Genomic DNA, 27934 nt, shown 5'->3' on the forward strand with positions numbered 1-27934 from the left:
TTGTTGTAGGAAAAAGGGAAACTTAATTCTGCAGGTCCTTTACAACTTATTATATAAATTAGGGAAAGGTGTTGCGAGGCAGCCACCTCAAGTAGCAAATGCAAGAGGGAGGGCAGCCTCTATGCAAGATGGTGCAAGAGGGCAGAGTTGTGTGTATCAGGTGGGTTTAATCAGCACTCCCAAGTTAACCTGATGACTTGGGGCTCAGTGGGAGTCTCTTACTTGTGCTGAAGTAAGATTTAATCGGCAAGCCAGTTAAATTTCTCTAGGTAGAGTTTGGCAGATGGTTGTGGTTTGCTCTTTGTCATGGACAGTTTAGTATCCCTCACATGTGTGAAACATTTAGACAAGCTACACAAAACCACAGCCTCCTGGGCACATAATAGCAGGATATGATTCCAATGTCAGTCATACTGTTTGGGAGGGGGGTGATTCCAGGTGTTGATGTCTCTCTCAATAACACCTGCCACTGAGCCTATTTCAGTGTTTTTGTTTTTGTTGTCAAATGTTTTGAACCTTTTCCTGCATGCTAGACCTGCACAATGTGCGCCTGGCCTGCCATGCTTGGATGGTGACCTATCATGTTGATAACTCTTTCTTTTTGGGGAAAGAAAAAAGGGGTTATCAAGCAAATGTCAAACAACAAGGCATGATTGCTGGGTTTTGTTAAGTTTGATGAGTCACCAGTTGTGTGTATATGCAGGTCTCATTAATTATACTATAGGCCTCTTTGGCCAGGGCCCTCCATCACAACAGGTCACTGAGCTTGGTTTGAAGAATAAGAGATCCACTGCGGTACACATCATACAATGAAAATTCTTTCCATTAAATAGCAGAAATAATGGGTGCCATGGTTAACTTAACAGCATGACCAAGAATAATCACTGTCTACACTCTAAAAATTGGATCTACAGAAGGTGGGATGGGTGGGTACAAAAGGCACCTAACAATGACCTTTTTCTGAAGAGACCCAGGTGGCACTGAGTTTTATATTACTCTGGGCCCAATCGGACAGGCCAAAATAAAGCTGCTTCGGGCCACTTTGGAGGTATGCCGTTTAAATGACACGTGCATCTTAAGAGGCCAGGATCTGCACCAAAGCTACGCTGCAGTCCTTAGAACTAGAGTGTGGCTTTGACATGGCTTACGACCTCAGGATACACACATCATTTAAACAGCATACCTCCAAAGTGACCCAAAGCTGCTTTATTTTGGCCTGTCTGTACGGGCCCTCTGTCTTGTTTTATCCTGGTACTGGTACTAATCATAGGGTTAATATACTTATTCTATTTCTTTTGCTCCCAAATAGCTGAATCCACTTACTGCTTTTGACTGTTAATACTTTGCTTCTGTCCTAAAGGCCATACCCTGTTTCCTTAATAAGAGATCACATTTTGACAGAACACACAGCTTTTTCCATTTTGGCCCCAGGAATATCAAATAAATTTGTGCAAATGATATGATGGTATATTTCAGTTAGCTTTTTTTAGTGTCTGGGTACTAAGGTTTAAGTTGAGTTAGGGAGGGATGGGTCATTGTTTGTGTTTTTAAATATTATAACTGTCTTTCCAAACTTCTCAATAGAGAGCCATATGTGTAAAGAATTATGAGTTCTAGGGGCTGGAGTGAAGAGGTTTGCAATTTCTGGAGTTGGCCAGGGGTGGCAGCTGTCACGTTCACCTGATACACATATTTTATATATTTACAGGATGCAGAGCATAGTGACTGGCCATTTATTATTTATTCAAGTAGGCCTGTAGCTAACAACAACAGCAATGGAGCTTTCAGTAATCAAAATTTCTTTAGCAGGCTGTGCAGTCAGCTCACCTTGTAGCGATAGATAAGAATGTTTCTATCTTAGGATGCTTGGGAAAATATTTAGTTGTTAGGATGAGGTGATCTTCTCCCTTTTCTGTCTGTGAAAGTGTCAGTACTTTCCGGAACAAGGGAGATCAGGAAAAATCAAATTGATTGAATGATCTCTTTCTAAGGGGATGGAATTTAGTACAGGAACCTAGTCCATTGAGGCAGTGTGCCTAGGTCATTGTGGGGACTGTGGGTAACAACAGCAGTGATGAAGGACTGTTTCAATCAGTTTTGCCTTTAGATTTTACTGCTGCATCCCACATTTATGTAATCAATAACCCACTGTTTTGGTGCACCAGTGACTTTGCTTTATTTTGACAGACCCTTGAGTTGGGGAGATCAGTGTCCTGGAATCACAGAGCAATCCACCTTGGATCTTTGAAAAATGGTATACAGTACGTCTATGCTTAATTACAAAAGAAAGATACCATCTCTTATGTTTGGTTTATGTTATTGCAATGCATATTTCTATTTGCCTTGCACCTTTGCTTCAAGGGAATACAGTCCTCACCACTGTTCTGGACCAATACAAAAGACAGAGTTTAGGATTTCCTTTTATGGGGTACAATTGCCAGAATCCCCCAGGCAGCATACTATAGTACACAAAAAGCTGCTGCCAAATTTTTTAATTTTTTTTTAGAAAGGCTACATTAGGAAGAGATCCATGTGGCACAAATTTAGAGTAGCACATTCACTGAAGAGGAGAGGTATATTATTCTGAGCTTCATCCAAGGGACAAAGAAAGGTGTTAGCAGCTGCAGCCAAGCCAAGAGAAGGTAGACACAATCCTGGTACTGTTGTCTCATTTGTGTGGTGGCCGGAGGCTCTGCATTTTCTGCCTGTGTCTGTCTCTGTTAACCCCAAGCCTGCAGCTTCACCTGTTACAACTTTGCCTAGCTGCTGCTTTAAATAGTCTGTTGCTTACTTCTCCAGTCCTTTTAGAGAAGGAGAGTAGGGTTACATGAACACAGATAAATTGTAAAATGAGTGTTGGCTATGTAGCTTTACTTTTCCTCTTGCCTGCTCTACAATCAATTTCTCAGGACTCCTCTGAGGGTAGTAGAAAAAATGCCGCAGGTGAAAATTCCAGGTAGGTCTGTGCCACCACCTCAAAGGAATACCAGGCAGTCTTGGAGCCTTGGCAGCTAGGACCCCTTCCTACTTATAATGAGGCTGGTCTCAGTAGCCAGATCTGAAGAACTAACTTTGCAAGACAGCTCTTTATGGGTTTTTTTTTTTTTGAGATGGTACAGAACCAAAAAACAGAATTGAGTAATGAAAAGAGAACTTGAATAATGGGCTGGCCAGGCTGCTTCCTTTTCTAAGTCAACAACTAGGATAAAATGTTGGGTAAGTGTCTGTTTTGCTACAGATGGGAAACACATCAGGTGAAACCCTGAACTCAGATCTGCAGAACTGACCTGGCGTTTAAATTGCATAGATCAGATAAAAAATGTGCAGGAGCATTCCTAGAAGTTGGTGTTTGCCAGACATGGGGTACATTGATGGGATTTAAACTCTTAATGGCTTCATCAGATAATTGCAGTAAAGGAATTGTTCCTGGGTTAGCTTGTTCCATCAGCATGCAAGTCTATATCCAAATGGATGAGAAACCCCCGTTTCCCTTTCTCAATGTATGCAAGTCATGAATAACCCTTCAAGAAAGATTGTATGCTGGTAGCAGTGCAGAGCAAAGAGTCTGGAACAGAAAGTTTGGATTAGATTTATTCATTTTCTGTAAATAAATCACCTCCCCCGCAAAAAACCCCCCTACTTGCATATTAATAAATATTCCTTAATGGTGTTCGGGATTACATCAATGTCTTTCCATTTTCACTTATTTTTATGAGATTTTACAATAACAGCACTGATAAATAATAATCCTATTAGATACAGTATCAGTAAATATTTTACTGAAATCTCTAATTTTCTCTTCACCCAGTATTTCAAAATTGTTAGTAAGGTGCTTAACCCCCCCCCCCCTTGGTATTGGGGTACAAAGCTACATTCCCTTTGTATAAGAATAATAGGTACAGATCATGGTTAAACATTTCTCTTAATGTTCCTGACATAGGAACGGGGTTTCTGTCATCCAGATAGTTTTTCTCATCTCCCACCCACATCATTCAAGAGAATGTTAATAGTGAAATAGTTTCCCGCTGAGTAAGATAGTTATATTTAACAGATACCACTCAGTTCCAGTATGCACTTTTACAAACTCTTCTTTTTAAAAAAGAATAATTCTAATAAAGGAGAAATTTGGAGTGTTTTGCTGCTGCAGTCTTTCTAGTAGGCAAAAAGGTTGCTTCTTTTTTGATATTTTTGATAATGCAAAGTAAAATTTAAAAATAGTACAACATTGTAAAGCTCTAAGTTACATGTCATAATGTTCTAACATTACGGCAATAAGGAGATAAAAAGGTAAGCAAGAAATGAGATGTGATTCACCTGAGAGCAGAATCATGAATAAATTGTCGGTGCAGAATGAAAAGCTTGGAGAGGCCTCTGTTTTGGATAGTAAAGGAGCCAATTCAGTCCATTAACTGCAGAGTGAAATTACATATGTTAAATGCTATGAGGACTGTTCATGTTATCATGTCAAAGAACACCGAAATCTACTCTACAATATTGTTGCAACATTCAAATTCTTCAGTTCTGGGACATAAGTGGCATTGTATGTACACATTTTTTGAACTATGCAAATAAATTCTGATTTACATTCTAATTAAGAAAAGTATACATATTGATTGTTCTATTTTCTGCCACTGTGTATCATACCACTTTTTACAGTTACATGCAACTGATCTGAGAAAACTGCTATAGAGTAATGTTTAAACAGCTGGACGGGGAATAGGGAGTCCAAGTTCAAAACTCTACTTTGTCACGGAGTTTACCAGGTGACCTTAGGACACCACTGCTTCACAATAAACATACCTTACTTACAGAGTTGTTGTGGGGAACCATTTAAAGTGTGCATGATTATTCCTGGTGCAGTACAAATAAAAGAACAACAACAATGTTAATATTCAATCATGCACAGTTACTGTCAGTGGTATTCTCATCACCTCCCTATTGTTTTTGCAATAATTTTATCATTGGTGGGGGAAAAAATCCATAAAAATACTACAGGAAGCTGAAGGCTTTTATGGCCACCATCCATGGTTTTTTTGTGGGTTTTTCGGGCATCTCCTACCTGTTCCCTCACCTTGTGATGTTCTCTTATGCAGTGGGCCCTTGGTATCCACCAGGGTTTGGTTCCTGGACACACACCCATGGATACCAAAATCCATGGATGCACAACAGTCCCATTATATTCAATGATGTAGTAAAATAGTGTCCCTTATATAAAATGGCAAAAGCAAGATTTGCTTTTTGGGTTAAAAAAAATCAAGCCATGGATGGTTGAATCTATGGATACAAAATCCATGGAACCAGAGGACTGACTGTCTCTCCTCATGCTTACCTCTCTTACCTCTTGCACCCTGACACTGCACCATTCAACCAGCCTTGCATCCTTCTTCTCCTGACCCTCCCCAGTCCCACTCTGCCTTCCCTCCACCTTACATCCTCATAATGTGCCCCTTCCTAACTTCTTGCCATCTGTTGCTCACATCCCTAACTCTTCCTTCCCTCTATACTCTCCCTCCCCCCCTCCACAATGCACCACTCCCTTACCTCTTTCACTCTGCCATCTTACCTTTTACCCTCCCTTTCCTCATGTCTAAAAGGCAAGGGTGGACTTGTTTCATGCAAAACAATTTGAGAAAAGGGTGTCTACACATTTATCTTGGCCTTTACAATGCTTAGAGACTTACTTTTTAAAAATGAAAAGTTGAAATCCAGACCAGATGATGGTCCAAATGACACTGGTTGGCATGCCCTGCCCAGAATCTATATGCAATCAAGGCAACACTTGGCAGCCCAACCCTACTTTATGGTCCTTCTGAGAGTAGCGAGAATAAGGAAGAGGCATAGGACTTTATCACACGGGGAAAATCAGGGGTTTAAACAGCAATTATCCTGTGAAAATCATGCAATTGTGATTAATATTATCTCGATCTTATGGGAATAGGCAGGATATAAATGAAAATTTATTTATTTATTAATTATTATTATTATTATTATTATTAAGTGCCATTATCTTGGGAATAAACAGGTAATAAACAGCAACAAATCATTCATGGGGAAATCCTGTGATCGATTTGTTGCTGTTTATTGCTCTTTAATGTGTGTGAAAATGTTAATTGTGATTGTGTGATTTTCATGGGATAGTCACTGTTTAACCACCACCACCACCCCATTTTCCCCATGTGATAAAGTCCTTAGCATTTAACTAAGTATTTACTTTAAACAACACAAGTTTAAAGATAGAACAAGCAGAACAATTAGAGAGGCCTGATTTGTCTCTGCTTCCTTTTTCTCTTTAGGAATAAATTCTGGTGCTCCTCACAGCACGATTTACTGAGAGTCTCTTGAAAAAAGACACGTGGACATATTTTCCCACCTTCTTTATATCTTCCCCTCCACCTTTTCTCCTCTTTACTGTTATTCCCTCCTCTGTTCCTACTGAGCCTCATCTAGGGCAAACTTCTGAAAACTCAAATAATAGTTAACAAATGTCATCAACTTGTAGGTAAATGAGTGCTCCAGCTCTTGGAGATGAAAAAAGAAAAGGGGGGCAGCTCTGGGCTATATTTGGGAAGTAACAATAAGGTGGGATTTCATGGAATAGGTGAACCATGTGGTGGCTTGGTAATTCTGGGAATTGTATGTATATATTTACTTTATTTGGAAATTTTACAAGCTACTTTTCCAAGTTCCTCCCTGGAGCCTTATATGTTCGTAGCTACAGAACTCATTTGTAGGCAAGTCTCATCCCTTCACATATGTGTATGTTGGGTAGTTTTGAACTTGTGGAGGAGGCCAGAAGGCACAGGCCTCTATCAGCCCTTTCCATATATTCATTTGTATCCAAATGACCAGATCAGAAAGGGTGATTGCTCATGCAAATCTCATGAAATTTGGCAGTCAAATTAAAAGGCTTGTAAATCAGAAAATCTGGGTGAATGGCTCCAAATTAATTATTTTTCTTTCTCAGTTTTCCAAACATTTGTCTAATATAACTGGCCAAATAAGACTGCAAATTTCTCTGTATAAATACAGACAACAGGTAAGTCCTTTATCAATTATTCCCCATTGTGTTCTGATGACATTTTCTATTTATTTTAATCTCAAACAGCGGGGGAGAAACGTGAGTATTACTAGGCCTTTCTTGTGCTGCCTGCTACTCTGTCAAGCAGTTGATCACTGAAATATCGATTAGACAAATGATCATAGCAGCCCAGAGATTGCCCATTCCTCAGCAACATTTGCTAGGAGCTATGGATGCATCTGGGGATAAAGGCTTGCATGGGGCATGGCAGAAGGTCAATGTAATGGGGCCTGCATGGAGGTTGGCATCTATCCTTATGAGTCTGGGAGAAATCTTCTAAGACTTTTTAATGTGGCATCAGATTGGCTTGTTTGGGGAACATTTGCATCTCAAAAGCAGGAACAGGATGTATATTTCAGCACCATCCATGCACAAATATCCAGCAACTGTCTGACAGTGTCCCCGCTTCTCTGCATTGCTCCAAATATATTGAATTAACTCAGGAATAGATCAAGAAGGTAGGAAGCTATCTTCAGGTTGCAAGTGTAAAGTCGAAGGCTTTCATTGCCGGCATCCATAGTTTTTTGTGGGTTTTTTGGGCTATGAGAAAGAAACTCTGCTAGAACATGGCCACATAGCCTGAAAAACCCACAAAAACTAAAGCTGAAGTGCTCTAGTAGCTACTTTCATTTGCTTGCTATGGAATAGCACATCTACATTCTTCCAAATGCCTGTTGAAGAGAATAAATTTGACCAGTTTAAACCCAGAGGGAGAGGGTTGTCTGCTTATTTGGAGGTTTCTTTGGAGATGAGGCAAAACCTTTCCCCACTTCCATACAACCGTTTTTGGCTTTCCTTTACAAGAAGGGTGAAGATTTTGAGGCTCTTCAGATAGTTTGGACTACAACGCAAGAATATTGTAGTATTGGTTGCTTAGTTGGATTTGATAGAAGTTGTAGGCCATAACCTTTGGAGAGCCAAAAGTTCTCTACACCTTTAAAACTCCACAGCAGTTGACTGTCCTATAAAGTTCATCTTCCAAGGGGCTCATTAGAGTTGGATCAGATACCACTGTCAGCTTTATTTAGTTGTGCCACTAACCATAAATGCCAGAATCCAGTTCTTTACCAACACCTGAATTTCTGTAAGGTGAACCTTCAGTAGCAAGCAGGAACAAAGGTGAATGGTTGAACTTTCCTAGTGGTAGGTTCATTTTGATCCTAGGGTCATGACTTTCAGCATGTATCCTCTTTGAGTTCCTGATGGATTATTGCAGTTGAGTGCAATACTGGGCATTGGCAAAGGTTGCCCTGCTGAGAAATGTCTGTCTTTCTCAGATGCTTGACTACTGTTGGGTGTAAACTGAGCATGAGCCACTTTGCCCAGTAGCCCTTGTATGCAAAAGTTGTTAGTGCTGAGGAAATAGGGTTGCTTCTCTTTCTTATGGATTTTAGACACAAATCCAAGGCTGCTTTGACAAAATGTAGAAAGAGTGTCGCTAAGCAAGAGCTCAGAGAAACACACCTCTTAGGCCCACCTTCTGATATTGTGGGGGCGTGCAGTTAATTCATTTCTAGTTCTTTCCCCATGTGCTTTGTCTGTCTCATAAGTGGCATTGCATGCATCTCTCATTAGCATGGCTTGAAGCATTGTCATTCCATCTTGTGCTTATTGTGTGTCATCAATATAAATTTCTCTTCTGAACTGTATCACTTTCTTGTGATACATAAAAACTGTTCTTTCACATAGCAGTTGCCTCCATGCTGCAGATGCTCCATTTGTTTAGTTTTGTCCATCACCTCTATAGTGGTAACAGTAGCAGTAGTGGTAGAATTACAGAAGATGAGGTAAAAGATGTTCATATGTTGTTATAATACATTTACAGCTTTTTGAATACCCAAAAGTCTATAGTTCTATGCATACTTCCTTGGGAATCAGTCCCACTGAAGTAAGTGGGGATTTCTTTATGGTCATGCATGCACAGGATCAGCATATGAATCTGTAAATGCCCCATTTCAGAAACTGCCTTGATGCCATTTGTGCAGAAGTTCTTTTAACTAATAGCATAGCCTGAAATATCATGTGGCAGCCTTATTTGAAAAGTCATAAACTACTCTTTGGAGATCTGACTCCACAGCTATCCATGAGTTTTTCATAACCTGCAAATGATATTCTCTGAGCAGAAACAACTGCAACGTTTTCACTTTCCTCCATAAAATGTTCATCACAAACCAAGTGGGTTTATTTAATGGCAGAAGAATGCCTTACACTCAAACTCTGATCTCCAGAAAAAGAGGTTAAGAATACTGTGAGGAAGGAGCAATACAGGTAAGACCCGTTTTTTCTAGGTCATTCCTCTTCTCACCAGCTTGAAGTCTATCCTACTATAAAGTTGATAGGTCTTCTAACTTATGGTCCCTGTCAAGCTGAACACATGCTGGTGATGCCATGTAAAGTTATTGGGTGGGAGTCAAACCTATCAATCTCCACTCACCTTAATTGTCCATACCACTGTTCTTATAGCCTACTCAGTGTTGCAGAATAAGAGGCACAACACTTCCAGGCTGTAGAGAAATACAGACTACAAACTTTCAAAATCTAGAGGAAAGTGAAAATGATGCGGGCATCCAAATGTTATTGGAACTCCAACTCTTCACTATTGGATCTGTTGGCCAGGGCTGCTGGCCAATATCTGGAGGTCCACAAAATTTTAAATCTGTTCTAGGACAAGGAGTAGGTATATAAAAGATGCTTGCCAGTCTTCATTGCCTCCATCCATCCATCGTTTGTCATGTGTGCTTCATCTCCTCATTTTTAGTCCCAATCTAAAGGTTGAAGTAGCTGATATCACTGTCTAAAGTCATGGGGACCAAGTACCAGTCAATATAGACTCTCTTGAGGTAGATTAATGAATGATGTGGCTCATTATATATAAGCCCCTTGCTGTTGTTCTCTGTAGCCTTTTTTGCAGCACTCTCCCCTAGTTACTCCCCCCCCCCTTAATTGTAGTACATGTGAGTGTCCAGTTCATAGCATCTGGGATCATTTTTTTCAAATCCCTTTAGTTTCTAGAAATATGCCCAAAGAACACAAAGACCTGCACACTGAGTGCATAAGGGCTGACATATGGAGTCATACAGCCAACCCAGCTTCTCAGAATGATAGTAGGTCTGAATTAGTGATGTACTCCCTTCTTCTGACAGAAACGGATGATGCCATGCGCTCCTTTGCGGAAAAGGTCTTTGCCTCAGAGGTGAAAGATGAAGGCCAGCGTGAAATCTCTCCCTTTGATGCAGAAGAGACCTGCCCTATCTCAAATACAGAAATGAAAGATCACATCATCCATGAAGAGACTGGAAGTGATTCTGGAAAAAGGTGAACATAAAGGATGTGTATCCATGTGCTAGGAAGTGTGAGAAATGTGAGCCATTCACTGGTGTAACCTGGGCTTATATCAATATTGCTATCATTTGAGAAAGTTGTGGAAGCACATATTCAGTACCTCCCCATGCAACACCACCATCCACAGGGCAGTTTCTGAACATCGAAAAGTACCACATGCAGCCATTAAGTGACTGGGGGAGAATGTAGAGATGCCCAAGCAGTATCCCACTTTTCTTAAATGGATAAATCATAGCTTTTGCACTCTTGTTATTCGTCCATAAAGGAATGACATTACAGCAGATGGCACATAGATAGGTTAAAACTGAAAACACTTTGGAAAATGAACACTTTATCTAACCTATAATTTCCAGAACTGATCCCATTGTCTATAGTACCTAACAGACTCACAACATTGCAGAATTATTGGTATTCAATCTTCTCTCAGAATCTTGTTATTTTGCTTCCACATAGAAGTGTTTTTTTTAATATATAATGCAATGTTAATGAATAAGCCAGAAGTTTAGGTTAAGTCCAAAGATCTAAAGTTATAGAAACAAGTAGAGAAATGTATGTAAGGTTGCCATTTCTATTCTTTTCCTATCCCTCAAAGGTCCTAGCATAATATCTACCAACGAAGTTAAAATGCTAGAATTTAATCAAGGCCAAGAAATAATAAACCATGGGAAATATGTATTTTGAATAAACTGTGTAGTACAGATGCCAGCTACGTAAACGCCGCACCAAACTAAATTTGATGTTGTGTCGCTTCCCTCTTCTTCTCATCCATCCTAGGAAGAAGAGACTCTTGAAACTGAAAACTATTGCATTGGTTGTTCCTCTTGTAGGAAAGTCTTCAACCAAACTGTCTACCTTGGATGAAGTTATATCTACCAATGCTCTGTACCAAGCCGTGCCCAAATTCCAGCGTGTTCAGATCACAGGGGACTATGCTGCTGGGGTTAGTAATTGGAGATGTTACAATCTTTTTTAAGGGTATTCTCCTGTCTCTTTTCCCTTCTAATTAGACGACATAGATGATTCCAACATGGTACATCTGATAGTGACTTCCCAGTGACAACAATTAAATGTCCTGTTTGTGTTTTTTAATGTTTAAATAATAATAATAATAAAAATAAATATTTATTTATATCCCGCCTCTTCCGATTGAGGATCGAGGCGGGTAACAACAAAGTAAATACAATATACAACAATAAAAACAACAAGCCCCACAAAACCCCGACCCAACCCTCCCTCCCAAATATAAAATTAAACAGTAAAAAAAATGTTTAAAAAGTACAAACAATACATCAAAGTAAAAAAACAAATCACACATAAGAAAAACAATAAAAGGGGGTTCAATTGGTTCTGGACGTTATCAATCGGGGAAGGCCTGCCGGAAGAGAAAGGTTTTTGTCGCTTTTTAAAAAGCCTCGAGTGAGGGTAATTGGCGAATCTCTTCTGGCAGGTCATTCCAAGCTTTTGGAGCGGTGACAGAAAAGGACCTCCGGGAGGTCACCACCAGTCTGGTCTTTCTAGATTGTAAGAGGTTTTTCCCAGAGGATCGGAGTATACAGGAAGGATTGTATGGTAGGAGGCGTTCCTTCAAGTAGACTGGACCCAGGCCATGTAGGGATTTATAGGTAATAACCAACACCTTGTACTGTGCCCGGAAGCTAATAGGCTGCCAATGTAGTGATTTTAAAATAGGTGTAATATGGTCGAACTTGGATTTTCCAGCGACCAGTCTGGCTGCCATGTTTTGTATCAGTTGGAGTTTCCGGACATGGCACAATGATTGCCCCATGTAGAGTGCATTGCAGAAATCAAGGCGAAAGGTTACTAGAACATGTACAACTGTTTCTAGGTCCCGCTGCTCCAGGTAGGGGCGCAACTGGAGTATCAGCCGAAGCTGATAGCAGGCACTCCTGGCTGTCGCATCAATCTGAGAAGACAGTTGAAGCGACGAATCCAGGAGCACTCTCAAGCTGCGGACACAGTCTTTCAGGGGAAGTGTAACCCCATCTAGAACTGGCAAACTTATCTCCATACCCGGATTGGGGTTACCTATCATGTGTACCTCCGTTTTATTTGGATTCAGCTTAAGTCTATTTTCCCTCATCTAATCCATTACTGACTTCAGACAGTCATTCAGGGGGGAGATGCCCTCCTTGGTCACTGAAACAGTCTGAGACATAGAGAAATAAATTTGGGTGTCATCAGCGTACTGATAACACCCCGCCCCATGTCTCCGTATGATCTCACCCAGCGGCTTCATGTAAATGTTAAACAGCATGGGGGACAGAATGGCGCCCTGAGGGATGCCAGATGTTAGCTCTCTCATAGAGGAGCAGCTGTCCCCCAGCATCACCATCTGGAATCTGCCCGAGAGGTAGGAACGTAGCCACTGCAAAGCAGAGCCAGCGATTCCCAACTGTCTCAGGCGTTCCAGAAGGATACCATAGTCTATGGTATCGAAGGCCACTGAGATGTTTAGATATGCTTCTGTACAGGAGGCATTCAGCAGGGACTATTTTTGGTTGAAACACACCACTTTTAAGATGGTAAAAAAGGTAGGTGTGGAAAAGGGGATGCATCCCTCCAAGGTCAAGTTAAGGGACAATACATTCCTTTACTCCTGGCAGCTGACCACTCTGGAGTAGAATGACTGTGTTGTTGCAGTGTGCCATCAAGTTGCTTTTGATGTTTGTTGACCCTAAGGCAAATTTACTGGGGTTTTCTTGGCAAGATTTGTTCAGAAGGCATTTGCCATTGCCTTCTTCTGAGGTTGAGAGAGTGTGACTTTCCTAAAGTCACCCAGTGGTTTTCTGTTACTTAATGGGGATTCAAACCCTGATCCTCTGAAGTCCTGGTCCAACACTTGAATCTCTACACCACGCTTGGTCCTTTAAACCCCTAAAAAGATGCTGCTGCATACAGAATGTGAGAGGATGGCCTTGATTCTCTTTACTACAGGAGTTGTATACTGAAGGAACTTGCAGTCTCTTATGGACTTAAACACAAATCCCATACATTGTACCAGAGGCTCACCAAATGACAAATCCAGAGGGAAGAAGTTAGAAAAGTTACTTCTGAACTACACCTCCCAGAATCCCCCAGACAGCTAGGTGTTTCTGGGAGCTGCAGTCCAAAATAAGGACTCTTGTAAGCTCTGATATGCAACAACTCATGTCACTTGTTACTAATTAATAGCAGTTAATATCTGTTGGGAGCTAGTGACACTCATTTAACTGTCCGTGTATGATCACATTAGCAATGGATGTGCTGTGTCCCATGTACAAAATATTGCATGTATACACAGCACTGGGAAACTGATTAAATGTTTGCACACACAGCATTACCTTGAGAAATGATTATATGTGCTGTCTGCAAAAAAACAAAACAAACAAACAAAAACAGATGCCGCATATATTGGGCTCAAAGCCTGAATGTGTAAGAAAGGTAAACTATCACTTGTTTACAGCTTCCATGGCTCATGGGGAGAAAGAAAAGATTTATAGGATCTCCTGTGATGCACCCAGGCTGCTTGACTGTTGACTAACTTTGGCTATACTTTAACTGACCTAACCTGAACCCATTAAGGAGATAAATCAAATCTTAGGATGGATTTGCTGGATCAAGGGGTATTGATGAAATTGAAGCAGAACCCTTCTGGTGCTCAAAATAGCTCCAACAGTTGGGTCTTCCTGTCATGGCCCCCGATCAACTTTCATTGCCAGCCTCAAGTTATAGGTCATACAGGTCAGCCTCAAGCTACAAGAGATGGCGGGGAAAGAATATGCGGCTGTATTCCACCCTTCACTTGAAAATCTTGCTTCCTCATAACGTCCAGCAACTCACAGATGAAAACTAGGACATGTGTGTCCAAACGCATCAGAGTGTGGTGAAGATGGCATAAGTTAATAATGAGGAATAATACACAAGCTAGGAGAGGCCAAAGCAGTTTGCTTTTGCCTGAACCTACTGAAAAGGGTAAGTTTCTGCACCCTGCTTCCCATTCCCCCTTCCAGAGTTAATTGAATGCCAAAGGTATCAGGGTGTTTCTGTGCTTCTGCCCTTTGAACTCAGTTTGCAGCAGCTGAAATGAGCCAGGACAAAGGAGGAAAGTGGGAGGAGGAGAGAGAAAGTGGGATTTTTAAAAAGCAGACGAAAAAGTGGGACAATAGAGCAGTGGCGTCACTAGGGTTGGTGTCACTCATGGTATCACCCCCCCCCCCATTGCTCTCCTCCCAAACTACACCATACAGAATCCTCAGTAATGTTTTTGTACTAATGTTACGCATTGTAATTCTGATATATATCAGTGAATGCAATGGTAATAGCTGTGACATAAACAACTCGCAAAATTAAAATTATATCTTTAATTTGCAATATCATATGCACAGCCTAAGTGTATTTACATATACATAGTTAAAGTTAAAATTTAGTAAAATGTGATGGTCTTTAAACAATTTTTTTTAATTTTAATCTTCTTTTTTTTAACAAAAAACCAACAACCTGGAGCTGCTCCTTTCTCCTCCCACTGAACCTTGCCCAGCTCACACCATCTCTTCAGCATTTTAACGGGACGCAAGCGAACACCACAGCCTGTTTATGCCAAAAGGCAAATGTTTGGGAAGTAATGCTGTCACCTCCCTGAAGGGTGCCACCTGGTACAATCCACACTCCTTGCATCCCCCCAGTGACACCCATGCAATAGAGGATTAATCTGGTTTGTGTAGCATTGCAAAGTGTTGGGTTTTCCCAAAAATTGTAAAATGTTCCTTTGTTTAGACTACAATTGCCCGAATCCCCAATAATAGGGCCACTGGTCATGCTAGTTGGGGACTTCTGGGAGCTGTAGTTTTTAAAAGGATTTTTTTTTCTAAGCTGTGCATTTTTCTTTTTTATTATTTCCTTCTCCCCCATTTTTTTTAAACTTTAAAGTGCAGCAAGGATCCTGTGAGTGGCAGCCTCCCACTGAGCACATTATTTTAGATGTTGCATCAATCCAGGGCAAAGTGTGAACAAGAAAATAATAGATGACAGCCAAAAGACATTTCCATTGCCCAGTGCTTCTGCTCATGCTGATGGTGGTGAGAAGGCTGAACGGATATTAGCATATCTACAGTATCAAATCCCTCATCTTTGCTGGTGCTGGGCCTGCACTATCTTTGTAGCTGTTGCTATTCCTACACTTCCCCAAATGTGGTCAGCTAGGATAGAACATTGCTTAAAGCTCAAATATTACTCCATAGTGGTCTTCATTACATTTTCGTACTCTGTGGAGCTAGTAATTTTAACAAATGCTTTTACAGGTGACAGTGGAGGACTTTGAATCAGTCTGCAGGGGCCTATATCGTGCCCTGTGTATCCGAGAGAAGTATATGCAGAAATCCTTCCAGCGTTTCCCCAAGACTCCCTCTCAGTTCCTGCGTACCATTGAGAATGACATGTGGAAACCCAATGATGATATGTGGCCAGGTAACTATAGACAGTCCATGCAACCCTAACTGAATGGTCATAACGATGTCTCAGAGGTCCAGCCTGGCCTGTCCCATTTGTAGATGTTTGCCCAAGTAAAATACCAGACATCTGGTGAACTAAAGTTACTGTGTAGGACATTATCTGTTACTTTATTAAGAACATGTTTGTGCAAAGAGTGGGCACTGAGGATGTAGGACATGTTGGTGCCATGGATAGTGAAAGGGTGTTTCTACCTTAGCTAGAGTCAGGCTTACAGAGTCGAAGATAACTTTCCAGATGGAGATGTAGAAGTCTGACTTCCTTTCTCCTTTGTTATTGCTTTTATCTTTGCTAGTTCTTTTAGTGTTCATTGCAGGATCTCTTGCCAAGGCATAGGGCTCTTCCAGATTGATCTAAAGAAGCCGAACTTCTAGCAGTATAGTTCCTTTGGTTTGGCTGGTGATTGTCACCTCCCTGTCCACTCAAGACTATTTTTATGGGTGTTGCTTGTACTGTAGTTATTTCTTGGCTCTGTACTAGGTTTGTTCCATAGGTTTTTTAAAAACCTGGATGCAATTTGGTGAGGTGATCCTATGCATTAAAGTGAAAACGTTCTCCTCTCTGTTTTCTTTTCCACTTCATAGACTTATAGTTCTTACGGTTATACAGCAAAAGTGCCAATTCACCGATGCACTATAGTACTAAACAAAATTTAAAAAGAGAAAGGAGGAAAAGAAAAGGATACTTTTTTGATCTGATATATCTCAGAAATATTATTTTTAAGCTGTTTGAGAGTGAGAATAAAATGTTGCAGCTAGTGCCAGGAATACCTACAAAATAATCTGGGTCAAATCGACACACACACACACACACACACACACACACACACACACAGAGAGAGAGAGAGAGAGAGAGAGAGAGAGAGGATAATTTGAATATTAAATATTACTCCATCCAGGCAGTTGGATATAGAGGCTTGGGAGCACCCTATCTTGATATTACAGCTCTTTTTCTTGTGCTAGACAATTTCCATGTGTTGTCATATTACAAAGTGTAGCTTAATCTAAATGAAATGCTTGTGCTTCTATGCACAGGTTCAGGTTTGCCCATAATAGATAGGAGCTGAAGAAACTGTTTCATACAAAATCATTGTCCATGTCCATCGAGCACAGCTTAGTTCATTACCATTGGCAGTAGTATTCCAAGATCTTAGTCTTGGATCAAGGCTTCTTACATCATCTGTTACCTCTTGATTTTTAAACTATAGAAAACTAGGATTGAACATGGCATCTTGTGTGCACCTGCTATCATGAAGGGCGTTACTGCACATAGCCTTTAAACCACAATTGCACTAGGAAAGAAGTGGCTTTGGTGATATTCATCACATAATGACGCCCCTCACCAGTGTCCACCCTGTCACCACCCTGTCTCTTTTAATTCATGGGGGAAACTCATGAATGACCTGGCAATCACACAAATCCCCAGGTGCAAAATATTTCTCCTGAGGCTGCTGCACAATTGCAAGAAAGTGGTGTCACTATCCTCCCCCCCCCCCTTATTTCTAAGAGCCCAGATTACCTTTGATCCGGGTCCTAGTGTCTGGAGCAGGAGAAAACAAGCTAGCTCCATCCTCAATATGACATCCCTTCAGATATTTAAAGAAGGGTATCATATCATCCCTTAACCTTCTCTTCTACAGGCTAAACATACCTAGTTTCCTAAGTCACTCCTCATAGGGCATGGTTTCCAGACCTTTTGAGGCTATAAGCTATTACCAATACTTTTAATCTTTTAATCATGATTCATAAAGGTTGCTTCTAATATTCTATATTCTAGCGTAATGAAATTAGGAAGATAGGCCTGTTACTTCCAACTGGAGTAGAGAACTGAATAAGTGGAATTCACATTCTGATTTCCCATATTTCCATCAATGGAATACTCTGCTTGGAACCAACAATTGGATGTATGCCTTAGTATTTTATTTTCAATTGACTTTAACAAGTTTTGCCAACGCTGAGTCTCCCCACGTCTTAAAAACAGTTCCTGAGTCCATGAGTATACTCATACAGATGGGAATCAAAGTTAGCAGCAACAAAGGTGAAGATATTAGTATGTGTTATTTTAGCCTTTAAGCACTAGGTTAAAAATGTGTATAATGTGAGTTGTGGAAATGTTATGTTTTGGGTCCCAGTGAGAATTCTGGTATATTGCCTCATGTCCAAGGATATGCTTGTGTATGTTGACTCAAGTGTATTTCACAGATGTTTATCACACTATGCTCTTAAAGAGGTAATATTCCAGTGTGACTCCTCTAGCAGCCTCCTGTTGCATGCCGGGATTGGCAGTTTTAAGGAGGGGTATTTAGAATTCTCAGGCACAGAAGTTCAGCTCCTTAAAACTGCCAATCCCGGCATGCAACAGGAGGCTGCTAGAGGAGTCACACTGGAATATTACCTCTTTAAGAGCATAGTGTGATAAACATCAGTGAAACTTGCAGAGCTGGAAAATCTAATGCAGAATGGAATTAAATGTACATTTTGTATTCCGGTTTATTTCCTAACGCCAACAAATCCCAGTATCTTCCCAGTTCCAGATTTCCCCCAGACAGGGCCCGCCTACTGAAAGCCAGCTCACATCACTTCTGCATCACTGCATCAATGGTTTCCAAAAACAGAATGATGTAATTGTTTTCCCTCCAATACCTTACACTGGTTAGGACAAACAAAAATGCCTTAATGGCTATAATCAGTAGATCTGTTGAGGCATTTTTTGTCCCAGGCATGTTTTTGGGTGGAAAAAAAACTGTATATAGCAAGTGGCTGAAATTTATTAGGAAGCAGATCACTGCTCACCAAAACCTCAACAACAGCCAGTAAAGCATATTTAATGCACTAAGAATAAAGAGAATCCCAGAACTGTGTTAAAATCAACACCATATTGTTGAGGAGTCAAAGGCTTTCAAGGCCAGCATCCATAGTTTTTTGTGGGGGTTTTGGGCTATGTGGCCATGTTCTAGAAGAGTTTCTTCCTAATGTTTCACCACCATATCATTGACTTTGCAGTTGACAATGTCATAGAATTGCCTACATTGTAGTTCTCATTCTGTATAGACCAGGAACTATCATAGGACAGAAACTGCTATTTCTAACAGTTTCTCTGAAAGAAAGAGAATTTAATTCACAAGCACAAACAGGCAAAATAGATCCATATTGTAGACCTCAAACTCTTTCCTTGTCTATACCCTGAGTACTCCTTTTCTTGATTGTAGCATTTACCCCAGTTGTGAAGGATGGTGAAGATCCTTTCCGGTCTGACAATCTCCCTGAGAATTTGGGCTACCATTTGGAAATGAAGGATGGTGTGATGTACATCTATGCTGACAAAGCAGCCGCTGCCAGGGGTGAGCCCAAGGACCTGCCCTATCCTAACCTGGAGGTCTTCACTGATGACATGAACTTTCTGCTGGCCCTTATAGCTCAAGGGCCTGTGTAAGTGTCCTAGAAAGTCTTACCTATGGCATGGCTAATCCATATAGAAAACTGGCCAGCCTAAGAGATTTTGGTGCCTCAGGTAGAAAACCTAAGGGGGATGCTGCAATTTTTTAAAAAGCACCAAGGATATGCTGCATTCTGTCTCATAGTAGTATCCACCCAGCATATAAATGAAGCAAGGATTTAGCTATCCCAGGTGTGTGTGTGTGTGTGTGTGTGTATCCCTACTATAAAGGGTTCTACTGTTTCTAGTCACTCTGGAATGTGACCTATATTCAGCTGCCATATGATAGCAGCAACCATAATACTGGCTGGCAGATGTTTCTTGCACTGGCAGGCAGTGTTGCTGGTGGTGAACTTGTGTTCTGTTTCTTACTCTGCACAAGACTTATGAGAGATGATGTTCTTTCCCTTGATTGTTGCAGAAAAACCTATACACACCGACGCCTTAAATTCCTCTCCTCCAAGTTCAGTGTTCATGAGATGCTGAACGAGATGGAAGAGTTGAAGGAGCTGAAGAAAAACCCCCATCGGGACTTCTATAATTGTCGGAAGGTGAGGGATCAGTAGGCATTGATCCTTAGAAGAGACAGTATAGTGATGTCCTGTCCTCTAGAGAAACAGAAGAGAACATGGCCTGTTGCAAATCTCCATAGACAGGAAAACAGTAGCAAAAAAAGGAAAGTAGCCTGGAGGATCAATGAGCAATACGCATGCAGAACCATGTGCTATACACTTGCACACTCATGTCCAATAGTGTCTCATCCACAATGTGCCTGTGCTTAATTCAGCTTGAGCTGAATATTGCAATTTTGCATCAGACCAAAAAAATGTCCAACTGATTTCATATGAGAACTAATACATAAGAGACCAAAGGTTATGGTCTTTAAAAGAAATGCAAGGGAGACAGACATTAACCAAGTCCAATGTGGCCTATGTTGTCTAGTATTTGAAAGGTCAGGTAAACAGTCCTGCTACCTCAGATCCTCTAACCCCTTGCACATTAAGATTAATAGTTTTCTAAACAGGATCACAATGCTTTTAAACTCAAAATTCAAAGTCAGAATTCATCAGAATCTCTTCTGATATAAATATTGTCATTGCTTGCTGGGGAAGGGTCTGTCTGGAGTAACCACCACAACCTGGGCTGACCATTGTCTTCTCCAACAGGTTGACACACATATCCATGCTGCAGCTTGCATGAACCAGAAGCACCTGCTGCGATTCATTAAGAAGTCATACCGGGTTGATGCTGAAAGGGTGGTGTACAAATCCAAGGAACAGTCATTAACACTGAAGCAGCTTTTTGAGCACCTCAAACTTGATCCATATGACCTGACTGTGGACTCACTTGATGTTCATGCAGTGAGTTCCACTTTTTCTTCCCAGTACAGGAAATCTACCTTCCACCCTCCCCCTATGTTTTCTTTTCTTTGTTGGAGGTCTGTGGCTAAGCTATAAGTCTCTCTGTTCAACAAGTAGTCTTTGCTGTGTGTACATCATCATAATCATGCTCCTTCATAACACAGGGCCGCCAAACCTTCCAACGCTTTGACAAGTTCAATGCCAAGTATAACCCTGTGGGTGCCAGTGAGCTGCGTGATCTCTATCTCAAAACTGAAAATGCCATCAATGGTGACTACTTTGCTACCATCATCAAGGTTAGAAAATATGGTATGCAGGCATTTGTGTCTGTGTGGCTAGTAATTTAAGAACAAGGTCAGCTTCTAGTGGCAGATCATGCTCATGTTATTCCTTTCCCCCTTGGTTTCTCCTAGGAGGTTGGCTCTGACTTGGAGGATGCCAAATACCAGTATGCAGAACCACGACTCTCCATCTATGGATGTTCACCAGAAGAGTGGCCTAAATTAGCCAGCTGGTTCAATAAACATCGTGTTTATTCACCCAACATGAAATGGATGATCCAAGTGCCCAGAATCTAGTAAGTACCACAGCAAAGAGGAGTGGGGCTGGCATTTACAAATAGCATATTAAAAATACTGGTTCAGTTAACTCTTGCTGAATTTCAGTAGTTTGTCACTGAGATTCTGTGACAAGTTCAACCAGTATGCAAAACAGCTTACACATTATTAAAATATACAAACAGCATACATGTGGATGAGTTTGGTGTGTTACACATTTTAAAGCTACATGATGGATGCTGTCTTGTCACACTCAATTGCGGTTAAGAAGCAGGCAGATGAAGGGACAGTGTTGTACAAGTGGGTCAGCTTTTTCTGACCCACCAGCAATAGGATCTCAAGAACAGAGCTTGGAAATATTACTTTCTGGCATGCAGTCTCAGAATCTCTCTGCCAGTATGACCATTGGCTGCGGGTGGGGTGTCTGAGAGTTGTAGTCGAAAAAGTAACTTTTCCAAGCTCTAGATATTATTGAAAGGGTGATTTGTTTTAATTTTTTAAAATTATATATAACTTTTGGTATTTTATTATTTTTGCTGTCTCCTTGTTTTTTGCCATTTTGAAATAGTCTGGATACATATTCAATAAAGAATACTTTGACTTATGGTGACCCTGAGGTGAGCCTATCATGGGGCTTTCTTGGCAAGATTTGTTCAAAGGAGGTTTGCCATTGCCTTCCCCTGAGACTGAGAGAGTGTGACTTCTCCAAGGTCACCCAGTGGGTTTCATGCCCAAGCTGGGAATCAAACCCTGGTCTCCAGAGTCGTAGTCCAACAGTCAAACCACTATGCCAGACTGGCACATAATAGCACTTACAGGTGCTTTTTTAAAAAAGTTTCCTTTGCATTGCTTCTCCAGACCTGAGGATTGTGCACTGTTGGCAGCCATCTGCTGCTGCTGCTACTACTATTATTACTAGGAATGATCTTTGCATTGTCCACTGGTTGTCCATTCACTTACCGATCACCTGATTGCATGTTTCTCTTCCAATGTTTTCTCATTGCTTCCTTCCTTCTTCTTCAGTCCTCTCTCTTCAGTCTTGCCTCAATAGAGGCTTCTTCAGCTGACTGAAGAGAGAGCGATGGGAGGCAGACTTATATAGCACCACCACCAACCAGAAGGAAAATTTCACTCAATTCCCTCTGGTCCTGCCCCACCAACCAATCATGCTGCCTGCAATTGGCTGGTTTCTTCCATGATTTCCAGAAGCCTGTGCACTAAAAATGGCACCTAAGCAGCTCTTCATATTTGCCTGAGCAGCAAAGCATGCAGCCTGATAAGTCCAAAGCACTATTTTCCTAGGCTCTGCCCATGGAGCATTGTGATAAGGCAAGCAGGTGTTGGTTGCAGCGTTGCAGAAAGCCTCAACAGAGCAACTTGTTTTAACAAAGGTTGTAGGTGGATTCAGGTCTCCTAAGTCCCTTCATCTCATCTTTAATATATTCCAGCCCCTTGGCTCAAGAGAATCTTTAAAGGGCCACTCCCTGGCCTGAAGACAAGCATTGCTACTTCTTCCCTTCATCTTTGTTCAGGTACACTCCCTGTGACAGGCATGGTGAAGCAAAAAGTACATGATTTCTATGGCAAATCAGACTCAGAGGAGGGTGTCCATTCAGTACCAGGGCCTTGGACCCAATTTCTCAGCTGATCATTTCTCAGCTGTCATCCATTGAGACTCCCCCACCTTTTTTTGCGGGGGGGGGGGGCTGCAAATAGTGTCTTTTTGTATTCCTCCTTGACAGTGCCCCTGGCTTCAATTCACATTTCTTCTGGCCCCTGGCCAATTAGGTTTAACAGTGCAAATCTAATTGTTACATTATTTTTAAATTCTGCGGGGACATTCTTTAGGTTGTACATTGGCACAATGGTTGGTTTAGTGTTCTTCTATAGCTTTATTCTAATTTTTCAATCCGGTTTCTCCATCTTGCACTTCTGATAATGTAGTCTATTTGATTTCTATACAGGTGATGTCCATGTATGCAGTCTACTTACTTTTTCCCTCTCAAATGTTCTATACTGTTGAACTGAAAGCTAAGCTGACACAGTTCTGTCTTTCCTGCTTCCTCTCCCTAGTGATGTGTTCAGAAAGAAGAACTTTCTACCTCACTTTGGGAAGATGCTGGAGAACATTTTTCTGCCAGTGTTTCAAGCAACAATCAACCCACAAGATAATAAAGAGCTTAGTGTTTTTCTACGCCATGTGAGTACTGCTGCCATAGAGACAGGGGGCAAAGGACACTGGCCTAAAGTTAATGTATAGAAACAGGACAAACCCTTTGAAAATGCATTGCAGAGAATATGGCTAGTACAGCATCAGAAAGCCAATCAGGTCAAACATGAAACTAAAGTAGTATGAGATGTGAAGGCCCAGAGAACCCCCTAGGGGGAAAAACATTTTGTTTTTTTTCCCCTTTAAATCTTGCTAAAATAAAACATAATTTATTTTCTTCTTTTTTTCAATTTTTTCTGGGGTTCTCTCTCTCTCTCTGTCCCCCCCCCCCCATTTTTTTTTCCAGGCCTTCACATCTCCACATACTTTAGATTCATGTTTGGCCTGCAACAACCAGCTGCCAATAACACCAAAATTTACCAGTATATCCCAATCTACCTTATGCTCACCTATGCTATGTAAGAGCATTAGTGGATTCCAGCTTCAGCGTAGCATCACCTTGGACAAAGGTGGCTACCCTTTTGAACTTAATATGTGGGTTATAGGAATAAAGAGTTTCTTAGCTTTGAATTATTGTTTGCTGGGTATTGGGAATCAGACCTTTCATAGAACCAACTGTATGATGATTTCCAGATTACTGGTTTTGACAGTGTAGATGATGAGTCCAAACACAGTGGGCACATGTTCTGTACCAAGAGCCCCAAGCCAAATGAGTGGAGCCATGAGAAGAATCCATCCTACACATATTATGTGTACTACATGTATGCCAACATCATGGTACTCAATAACCTTCGACGGTGAGTGTCTGCCCTGGGCAGTCAAGATGTATCTTTATGTGCTAATGTTCTCCAGTAACCTTTGGTAGAAATATCTCTCCTAGGCCTGTTACAGACAGCCAAAATAAAGCTGCTTCAAGTCACTTTGGAGGTATGGTATTTCAATGATGCATGAGTCCTAACAGTCTGGAAGCTTCACCAAAGCTGCACTCCAGTCCTTAGGACTGGAGTGTGGCTTTGGTGTGGCCTTTGGATTCTTAGGAAGCATGTATCATTGAAATACCATACCTCCAAAGTGACTCGAAGCAGCTTTATTTTGGCTGTCTGTAACAGGCCCTAGATTTGCTGATTCTGACCAGACCTTCCAATAACCCCAGCAGGAGCATATTGTATTTCTAGAACTTGTTTGCATGAATCCTTTCCCCTCATTAATCTGAGCCCTTGGAGGCACCATTCCAGGTTTTGCTTGATTTATAGTGTTGCCTGGCAGAAGACATGAATTCAAATAATAAGATCAAGACTATTGAGCTCACTTGTCTCATATGTATATACTTTCCTCCATGTGAGTACTTATACACCAGATACGTTTAACTAAATTTGATGGCTGCTTAGAAAGAAAGAAAGAAAGAAAGAAAGAAAGAAAGAAAGAAAGAAAGCTTGGGGAGGGGCTATTTTGTGCAGACTAGTAGCAGGAGGAATGATGTATAAGCCCTCCTTTGCTTCTCTAAACTGCTCTCTAATGTCTTAACCCACATCATGGGGTTCAACATGTTCGTTGACCCATGCATTTGTAACTTTGTGGGGAGAAAAGCAACTGTGGGAGAACTGTGTGGAGAAGTACCTGTCACAAGAAGTAATACTCACCCTCCCTCTCACTTGACTATTCTAAATTTCCATCTCCTGAAACTATTCTGTCTTTTATACCAATGGCACTAGGGATTAGTTACATACCCAGCATGACTAATGGTTCAGAATGATGGAAGAGATTGTAGTCTAAAACATCTGGAGGGCACTAGCTTGCCTACTTCTGATGTAAAATCACACCTGAAATGTCTTGGTATAAATCCAATCTTGAAATCCTTCTATATGTCTTGGCGCAGTTCTGTCAACATCCTTTTAAAATGGAAGGGAAATCAGGTGGGGGCATGGCATACTTCCAGACAAGGCTTTTTGCCATGCAATAACTTTGCCTTATCCATAGAATTTGATTGGCAGGAGAGCAGGTATCATCATTGTCCACCTGCAAACTGCCCACATTTCCCTACTGTTCCTGTTGTCTTCTTTAAATTTTATTTTCACAAATAACCCACTATGGAGGCAAAAATGGAACAGCAGCACAGTGCCTTTTGACTGGTACCACTAAAAGCCTTTTGTCTGGAAGAACTCACAATATCTAGTAAAGTCTCACCATTGCCAACCTCAAAAGTGCAACCAAACCTCTCCTTTCTCTATTGGCTAATCCACTGTAAATAAAGTCAAAGGATGTATGACACCAACATATTGGGTCCCTACAAGGAGGGATCTTTCTGGAGTCACCTGATTATGCCTTCCCTTCACAACACTAGATACTGCATACTAAAGGTTGCATTGTCACTCTCAGGGAACGTGGCATGAACACCTTCCTGTTTCGTCCTCACTGTGGAGAAGCTGGTGCTATCACCCATCTGATGGCTGCTTTCATGACTGCAGATAACATTTCCCATGGTTTGAACCTGAAGAAGGTGAGCTGTGGCAGGCGTGGGAAGAGCATCCTCTTGTGCCTGCATATTGTACATGTTCTTTAGATACTCATGGTTTCCTTTTGTGTCAGATGCCCATGTTACATGGAGATCTCATAGCGAGAGGCTTAATGCTTCATCACTGTCCCAAACAAAAGAAGACCTAAAGAGTGAACCATCTCCTGAGGTTGTAAACAGTGACTCATTCAGTCCATTCTGTGAGCATTCCTTTATAGCTCAGATGATGGGAGCACCTGGGGTAGCCTCTACCATAGGCAATTTATGTTTTTTAGAGTTAAGATCCCACTATGGATGTCTGAGTGGGGACCTAGCTGAGAAGATCAATGCTTTATACTTGCAGGAGATGCAGAGCAGTGGCTTATAAATGGTGCAAATAAAATTGCTCAAGTCTGAGGATATTCTTTGGAAGGGATTAGAGGTTGTTCTGCCTGGCTTGACCTGACACATCCTTGCTCTTCCCCTTTGCAGACACCTGTGCTGCAGTATCTATACTTCCTAGCACAGGTTCCTATCGCCATGTCCCCTCTCAGCAACAACAGCCTCTTCCTGGAATATGCGAAGAACCCACTTCTTGATTTCCACCAGAAGGGACTGATGGTGTCACTGTCCACTGATGACCCAATGCAGTTCCACTACACCAAGGTAAGAAGATGGATTCTTTCCTAGGGTAGATGTTTGCTGTGAAACATGAGGGAAGTTGGTATAAGGGCTGTTGCAACTTCTGCAATTGTCTTAGTACTGTGCTTCACTTTGATTCAATTCCCCAGGAACCTCTCATGGAAGAGTATGCCATTGCTGCCCAAGTCTTCAAACTCAGCACCTGTGACATGTGTGAGATTGCACGTAACAGTGTCCTCCAAAGTGGTCTTTCTCATGAGGTATGATCTTTTCCTAGAAATCACTTTAATGAGCTTTACATGGTGCTGTCCTTGAAAGGTTTGTGGAAACCAGTGTTAGTAAAAAAATTGAGCAGCTAAATTTTTGTCTGGAGAGGTCTGGAGACCATTTATCATTGATCCTGAACCAACTGCACTGATTTCCATTTTGCTTCTAAATTCAGCACTACAAAGTCCTAAACAGATTGGGACTAATATTTCTGAAAGACTACCTCCTCCTGTATGAGCCTACCTGTGACTTACAAATTTCAACAGAGGCCCTGTTGCATGTCCCACCATCCTGAGAGGTTTGATGAACTGATGAGACTAGACATTTTGTGTAAAAACTGACTTGAATGTGGGCTTTACTCCCAAAGAACTCAGCCTGGCTCCATCCTTTCCAACAGGCAATCACAACTGTATTATTTTGTCAGGCCTTTGGTGTTTTGTTTTTTTTAATTTGTTTTCATAGAAACAGTTGTGTGCATGTTGTAGGTTTTTTAATTCTTCATTTTGGGGATCACTGTTTGGCAGAAAAGTAATTTACAAACACAATAAATATACATAATTGATAAATAGTTTGACTGACTGCCAGTGGGCTAAGTGGTTGGGGATGTGACAAGGGCTTGAGAGAAAGAAAGTGGGGAGGAATGAAGATGGAGGAGGAACAATGGATGCTGCTTTTCTTAACTTGTGGAATCAGGGAAGACATAAAGGGGATGAATGTAATTTGGTGTCTTGCTTTCACAGGAAAAGCTCCATATTCTGGGAAAGAATTACCAAGAAGAGGGGCCACAGGGGAATGACATCCGCAAGACCAATGTGGCTCAGATTCGCATGGCCTACCGCTATGAGACATGGTGCTATGAGCTTGACCTTATTGCTGAAGGGCTGAAAATCACTGAATAGGAAGATCTCAGTGCAGAGGCTTATCACTTCAGATTCCTGGCAGAACCTCAGAGAAGTTCTCAAAAAGAAGAGAAGAGAAGAGAAGAGAAGAGAGAAGCATGTCATTCGAGTTTGGGCAATTGAAGGGGTGGGATGAATTGGGGATACAGTCCTACCTCTGTTGTTTCAGACAACATAAATGTGTTAA

The 27934-nt window shown here is 41.3% G+C and overlaps 1 protein-coding gene across 5 annotated transcripts; it reads left to right on the plus strand.

Moving 5' to 3' along the window:
- The first annotated feature begins 2803 nt into the window (after nt 1-2803).
- On the plus strand, nt 2804-27912 carry AMPD1 (adenosine monophosphate deaminase 1). Of its 5 annotated transcripts, XM_089514355.1 has the most exons (16): nt 2804-2956; nt 7106-7117; nt 10222-10393; nt 11195-11360; nt 15718-15883; nt 19134-19353; nt 19782-19911; nt 20527-20721; nt 20886-21017; nt 21135-21298; nt 23352-23478; nt 24082-24245; nt 25825-25945; nt 26432-26605; nt 26731-26841; nt 27589-27912. In XM_089514355.1, the coding sequence occupies exons 1-16, from the start codon at nt 2935-2937 to the stop codon at nt 27745-27747; spliced, it is 2235 nt and encodes a 744-aa protein (XP_089370481.1). In that variant the 5' UTR covers nt 2804-2934; the 3' UTR covers nt 27748-27912. The 5 variants fall into 5 exon arrangements, with proteins under 5 accessions (XP_089370481.1, XP_089370482.1, XP_089370483.1 ...); XM_089514356.1 differs by lacking the exon at nt 7106-7117; XM_089514357.1 differs by lacking the exons at nt 2804-2956; nt 7106-7117 and adding an exon at nt 7015-7036.
- The last annotated feature ends 22 nt before the right edge of the window (nt 27913-27934 follow it).

This window comes from Sceloporus occidentalis, unplaced genomic scaffold (genome assembly GCF_023333645.1).
Source record: "Sceloporus occidentalis isolate IW3139 unplaced genomic scaffold, rSceOcc1.0.p SCAF_3, whole genome shotgun sequence".
Lineage (NCBI taxonomy): Eukaryota > Metazoa > Chordata > Lepidosauria > Squamata > Phrynosomatidae > Sceloporus > Sceloporus occidentalis.

Bases quoted from the DNA above. Each gene is read 5' to 3' on its own strand.
- AMPD1 (XM_089514354.1), top strand. From the start codon at position 10,095: ATGCCCAAAGAACACAAAGACCTGCACACTGAGTGCATAAGGGCTGAC. The intron at 21,018-21,134 runs GTTAGAAAATAT...GGTTTCTCCTAG, and splicing joins ACTTTGCTACCATCATCAAG to GAGGTTGGCTCTGACTTGGA. The intron at 26,842-27,588 runs GTATGATCTTTT...TTGCTTTCACAG, and splicing joins AAAGTGGTCTTTCTCATGAG to GAAAAGCTCCATATTCTGGG.